The 6,255-nt window shown below is 40.7% G+C and overlaps 1 protein-coding gene and 1 pseudogene across 1 annotated transcript; one reads left to right on the top strand and one right to left on the bottom strand.

Moving 5' to 3' along the window:
- Nucleotides 1-322: 322 nt before the first annotated feature.
- Nucleotides 323-4,926, top strand: LOC143547847 (uncharacterized). The gene is made up of 7 exons (XM_077039165.1): nt 323-530; nt 1,254-1,609; nt 1,798-1,899; nt 1,993-2,988; nt 3,784-4,059; nt 4,156-4,343; nt 4,425-4,926. The coding sequence occupies exons 1-7, from the start codon at nt 323-325 to the stop codon at nt 4,924-4,926; spliced, it is 2,628 nt and encodes an 875-aa protein (XP_076895280.1).
- Nucleotides 695-795, bottom strand: LOC143548134 (small nucleolar RNA R71; annotated as a pseudogene).
- Nucleotides 4,927-6,255: the final 1,329 nt, after the last annotated feature.

The following is a 6,255-nucleotide window of genomic DNA, read 5'->3' as shown; positions in this document are numbered from 1 at the left end:
AAGGTATGATGATTTTGAAGAAGGGTATGTAAGTGGGGTTGATGGGAGCCAATTGAGGATTCAAGGGCAATTCGGGTATGGACCCGAAAGTCAACCGCAACAACAAGTGCAACAATGGGGTGGACCTCCAATTATTCAAGACCAACCGCAGCAACCACAACCATTGCAACAAGTTCCTCTACAACCTCAATATCAACAACCTCAGTTTCAACAACCGAATCCTCAACCACAATACCAACAATATGCACAAAAAAGGCCTGTTTATCAGCAAATGGGCCAACCGAGAGTACCATTGGGGGTAACAAGACGTCATGTAAGAGAAATGGTTAGAGGAATTGAAGCTCACTTTAGACCGGTCATCACCAATAACCCATCTCCGGTGGTTATTCCTCAAAACCAAAATGGAAGAACGTTTGAGGTGAGAACTAATGCACTCCAAAGTTTACCAAAGTACAAGGGTCTCGCAACGAAAGAACCCTATTTTCACTTGGAGGCATATGATTCTATTTGCAACAAGATCGGGGGTCAAGGTTTTACACCGGATGAAGTTAAGTTGGTGTTATTTCAATTTTCGTTGGATGATAAGGCGAAGAGATGGTTTTACACATTGCCATCCGCATCGATTTACACTTGGGCCGAAATGCAACAAAGGTTTTTGGAAGAGTTTTATACGGCCCAAAAGACTAATGATGCGAGACGAAGTTTGAGGTCTTTCTAACAACAATCGGGTGAAATGTTTCATGAAGCATTCGAGAGTTTCAACATCATGATCAAGAATTGTCCTCATCATGGTATAACTCTTTGGGAGTTGTTAAATGCTTTTCATGAAGGGTTGAATGCGGAAGATGAAAGGGATTTGATGTCAATCACAAATGGTACTTTCGGTACCAATTATGAACAAGATGATTGGGCATTCTTGGAGAAAATGTCGGTCACTTCAAAGAGAAAAGCTCAAACTGCAAGAAGAGCAAGACCGGTAATTGGAAGACTTCAAGTTCATGCTGTGGAGGATGTGGGGGTACAAACTACTAATCAAATAATTGATGTTTGTACCAATTGTAACGAGTTGGGTCATGGGGCTGATGTGTGTACGGTAGGGCAAGCACAAGTTTAAGAGGTGAATGCACTTCAAGGTCAAGGGGGTGGTAATCGAAATTTTAACAAGAACTCAAACACTTACCACCCCGGGTTGAGAAATCATCCAAATTTCCGTTATGGAAATCAAGCAACTCAACTCAATCCGAATTTCTAAGGAACTTCTCAAACCACCTTTATCCCTCGTCAACAATACTTCAACCAAGGAAATCAAAGTCAATTTCAAGGAACGGGTGGTAATCAAGGAGGGTCTTCGGGCCAAAGTTCATCAAGTGGGAATGAAGTGATGGACATGCTAAAAATGATGCAACAAGAGATGCAAAAGAGGAATCAGTTGGATAAAGCTCGTATACAAAAGGATGAAATTCGTGACAAGGCCATCCAATCATTAACAACTCAAATGGGCCAACTTGCAACCGAGGTATCTAACTTAAAGAAGAACAAAGGTCAACTTCCGAGAGACACCAAGGTGAACCCTACTCACACTACTTCTCGCAATGTGCCGATTAATCAGGTAAGTGTTTTAAGAAGTGGTAAGGAGCTTAAAATCAATACCACACCGGAGTTAGTTGAAGGTGTGGTAGAGGATGTGCGGGTGTAGAAAGTGAAGATGAACAATCTTCACCCATTCAACCCCCTAAACCATCCACGTTTTCAAACAAAGATTCGGATCAAAATGAACTTTTAAACGATAAAATTAAGGAAGTGGGAGAGGTTCCAATTCCATTTCCTTTGGCTTTGATCAATCCGGGTAAGAAAAACGTGATTTTAAAACGGGGTCCTCAAAAGGAGGAGATGTGGGAGGTATTTAAACAGGTTAAAGTTAATCTTTCTTTACTTGAGGCAATAAAACAAGTACCCGCATATGCAAAATTTTTAAAAGAATTGTGTACTCAGAAAAGACAACAAAAAGTTCCTAAACGAGTTGATTTAACTGAACGAGTGAGTGCAATTCTAATGGGTGATCTTCCACCTAAGCTTCAAGACCCGGGAGCGCCCTTGATTAACATTCAAGTGGGTGACTTTCAAATGTCACGGGCACTATTGGATCTTGGAGCGGGTGTGAGTATCCTGCCGGGGGGTTTGTATGACCAATACAATTTTGGTCTACTTAAACGAGTTGAGACCACAGTTGTATTGGCTGATTTGTCTCATAAACTTCCTCGAGGGATCGTGCGGGACGTCATTGTTAAAGTAGAGGAATTTTATTATCCTGTTAACTTTTTGGTTCTGGATTACTTGTCGGTTGACCCAACACAACAACAAAATGTTATATTGGGTCGGCCATTTTTAAATACTGCTCATGCTATTATTGACTGCCGGTTTGGTACAGTTGACATGGCCTTTGGAAATAGAAAAATGCATTTAAATGTGTTTACTAATGTTGCTATTTCATTGGCTAGTGAAGCATGTTTTATGGCAGATATCATAGATGGGTGTGTACCACACGAGTATGAGGAAGGTATGTTGGATGTTTGTGTTTGTGATGATTCTGAACAGGTTCACATTTGTGCATTGGAGTTAGAGGAAAAGAAACAAGAGGTATTGGCATTGCAAGACGGAAGACCACCATGGACTCATCAGGTTGAGAGTTTACCAATAGAAATCAATTCGGATACTAAACCCTCGTTGATTTGTCCTCCCAAGGTAGAATTGAAAGAATTTCCAAGTCATCTCAAGTATGCGTTTTTGGGAGAAGGTGAGACGTTGCCGGTTATCATTGCCTCTAACTTAGATGGGGCTCAAGGAGAGGGATTGTTGGAAGTTTTGAACGCTCACAAGGCGGCAATTGGGTGGACAATAGCCGATTTGAAGGGTATTAGTCCATCTATAGTCATGCACAAAATCATCACCACGGATGATGCAAAGCCTACTCGGGAAAACTCAAAGGAGGTTGAATCCCAATTTGAGAGAAGTGGTGAAAAAGGAAGTCATCAAATGGTTGGATGCGGGAATTATCTATCCAATTTCAGACAGTGCATGGGTAAGTCCAACACAGGTAGTTCCAAAGAAAGCCGGCATCCAGGTAATTAAAGATGAAAGTGGTGAACAAATCGCCACCCGACCGGTAACCGGGTGGCGAGTGTGCATTGACTATAGGAAGCTAAATGCGGCTACCTCAAAAGACCATTTTCCATTCCCTTTTATTGACCAAATTATTGAAAAATTATCGGGTCAAAAATTTTATTGTTTTTTGGATGGGTAGTCGGGATATAATCAAATTGCAATCCATCCTGACGACCAACACAAAACCGGCGGACATGGTTGAGTATTTTTTCGGACATGGTTGGGGATTCACTTGAGGTATTTATGGATGACTTTTCTATTTTCGGGTCAACTTTTGAAAGATGTCTTGATGAATTGGAAAAAGTTTTAAAACGTTGTGTCGAGACTAATTTGGTTTTAAGTTGGGACAAAAGTCATTTCATGGTACAAGAGGGTATTGTGTTGGGGCATGTAGTTTCAAGTCGGGGAATGGAGGTGGATAAAGCAAAAATTAAGGTTATTTCTTCATTGCCACCACCGAAAAATGTAAAAGGGGTAAGGTCCTTTTTGGGGCATGCCGGGTTTTACCGGCGGTTTATTAAAGGTTTTAGTGTGATTACTAAACCTTTATGCAATTTGTTAATAAAAGATGTTGCATTTGATTTTACTAATGATTGTTTGCAAGCATTTGATGTTTTGAAGGAAAAATTAGTGCAAACACCGATTTTGCAACCGCCGGATTGGATGAAGCCTTTTGAGATTATGTGTGATGCAAGTGACACCACGATTGGAGCAGTTTTGGGTCAAAGAATTGATAAGAAGCCGGTGGTGATTTACTATGCAAGCAAAACGTTATCCAAGGCACAATTGAATTACACCACTACTGAAAAAGAATTACCTGCGGTGGTGTACGCCTTGGATAAGTTTCAGTCATACATATGGGGAAGTAAGGTTGTGGTCTATTTGGATCATAGTGCGGTTCGTTACCTCATGGAGAAGAAAGATGCAAAACCCCGTTTGATTCGTTGGGTCTTATTGTTACAAGAGTTCAATTTAGAGATCTGAGATAAGAAGGGGTGTGAAAATGTGGTGGCGGACCATTTATCGAGGATTCCTTTGGAAGGTGTGGATGATTCACATGAAATCAATGAGAGATTTCCGGATAAACAATTGTTAGCCGTTTCCACTACACCATGGTATGCTCATTTTGTCAATTATCGGGCCACGGGTGAAATGCTGAAACATTGGGCTAAGAAAAGGAGGCAACAATTTCTATCCCAAGTCAAGCAATATATTTAGGATGAGCCCGATTTATTCAAAATTGGTGCCGATCAAATTATTAGACGTTGTATTCCCGAGTCGGAAGTTCAAGAGATTTTGGCACATGCTCATTCATCAGCTTGTGGTGGTCGTTTTAGTGGGCAAAAGACGGGTTACCGAGTTCTGACATGTGGGTTTTATTGGCCCACAATCTTTAAAGATGCAAGTGAATATGCTCGCCATTGTTTGAATTGTCAAAATATGGGTGGAATTTCAAAACGGGATGAGATGCCTTTGCAACCCATTTTGGTGGTTGAAATTTTTGACGTATGGGGAATTGACTTTATGGGCCCGTTTCCAAATTCTTGTGGGTATTTATACATATTGGTGGCGGTGGATTATGTTTCAAAGTGGGTTGAGGCCATAGCAACAAGGACCAATGATCACACCGTGGTATGTAAGTTTGTTCAATCCAATATTTTTGCAAGATTTGGAATTCCGAGAGTGATTATAAGTGATGGGGGAACACACTTCAAGAACTTCAATTTCGGGAAATTGTTGAAGCGATATAATGTGAATCATTGAATTGCTACTCCGTATCACCCGCAAACAAGTGGACAAGTTGAAGTGTCCAACCGAAAAATTAAAGAAATATTGATGAAAACGGTGCGGGTTGATAGGAAGGATTGGTCGGTGAAGTTGGATGATGCACTATGGGCGTATTGAACCGCTTATAAAACGCCCATAGGAACGACTCCTTACCGGTTGGTTTATGGGAAAGGATGTCATTTGCCTATGGAGTTGGCTCACAGGGCACTGTGGGCCATTAAGAGTGTGAACATGGATTATAATGAAGCCGGTGGATTGAGAAAGTTGAAGTTGGAGGAATTGGAAGAGATAAGAGATGAAGCTTATGAGTGTGCATCGGCATACAAAGATAAGTTGAAAAAGGTTCATGATTCCAAGTTGAGGAAGCGGGTTTTTGAAGAAGGGCAAAAGGTTTGGCTATATAATTCACAGCACAAGTTTTTTCCCGGAAAGTTGAAAAGCAAATGGATGGGCCCGTATGTTATAACAATAGTGGGCAAGTTTGGTGATGTGGAAATTGAAGACTTGCACAATCAAGCAAGACAAACTGTGAACGGACACCGACTTAAACCATACTTGGAGGGTAAGGATATCAACATGTGTGAAGTGGACAAGGTAGGCTACCTGTTGCGGTCGCCTGAGAAAATAACCAATTAATGGTCCAGGTTTGTTGTATAATTTAGTTTAGTTTTTGTTCAAATTTGGTCTTAAAAATTACCATTCTCGTTACGAGGTTGTCCAAATCAAGTGTGGGGAATTCTCGGGAATCTCTTCACCGTGTTGAGGACAACTCGGGTTTTTCATGGGGGGTAGGGTAATTTTTAGTTTTTGTTTGTAAATAATTTTATTTAGTTTTTAATGTTTTTGGCTTTACTTAAAACAAAAATATATTTCCCATCAGATGCCACCGTAGCTTATGGTGTCCACCGTAAGCTACGGTGGACTTGATTTCACTACGTTGGCCTCTTTCTGTTTACGTCGGCATCTTACGCCAAGGAACCTACCGTAAGCTACGGTAGCCACCGTAGCTTACGGTGGACTGTGAATGGGCGACGCAGGTACAGCAGCAACATAAAAAAAATAAAAGTTTTAATAAAATCCGAAAATCCCCATCCACATCTTCCACTTACCTTCTTCTTCATACTTTCATTCATCCATCATCTTCCTAACATCCTTATCTACCAAACCCGAATCCCCAATTCATAACTTCTTCAAATCTTAACCAAAATCAACGATTTTCGGGTCTAAATTGACTAGATTTTCACAAGGAATCACATTCTTTGCTTGGTTTTCATTAATCTTAACTTTTTGGGGTTCAATTTTGGA

This window comes from Bidens hawaiensis, unplaced genomic scaffold (genome assembly GCF_021521415.1).
Source record: "Bidens hawaiensis isolate Kalapana, Puna unplaced genomic scaffold, B.hawaiensis_p1.1 tig00000905_1, whole genome shotgun sequence".
Lineage (NCBI taxonomy): Eukaryota > Viridiplantae > Streptophyta > Magnoliopsida > Asterales > Asteraceae > Bidens > Bidens hawaiensis.
Note: the sequence above shows the minus strand (reverse complement) of the source record. Positions and strands in the feature narration are given on the sequence as shown.

Excerpts from the sequence above, each read along its gene's own strand:
- LOC143547847 (XM_077039165.1), top strand. The coding sequence starts at position 323 with ATGGTTAGAGGAATTGAAGCTCACTTTAGACCGGTCATCACCAATAAC. Across the intron at positions 4,060-4,155 it reads TCTATTTGGATCATAGTGCG|GGGTGTGAAAATGTGGTGGC; the intron begins GTTCGTTACCTC and ends TGAGATAAGAAG. Across the intron at positions 4,344-4,424 it reads CATTGGGCTAAGAAAAGGAG|ACGTTGTATTCCCGAGTCGG; the intron begins GCAACAATTTCT and ends TCAAATTATTAG.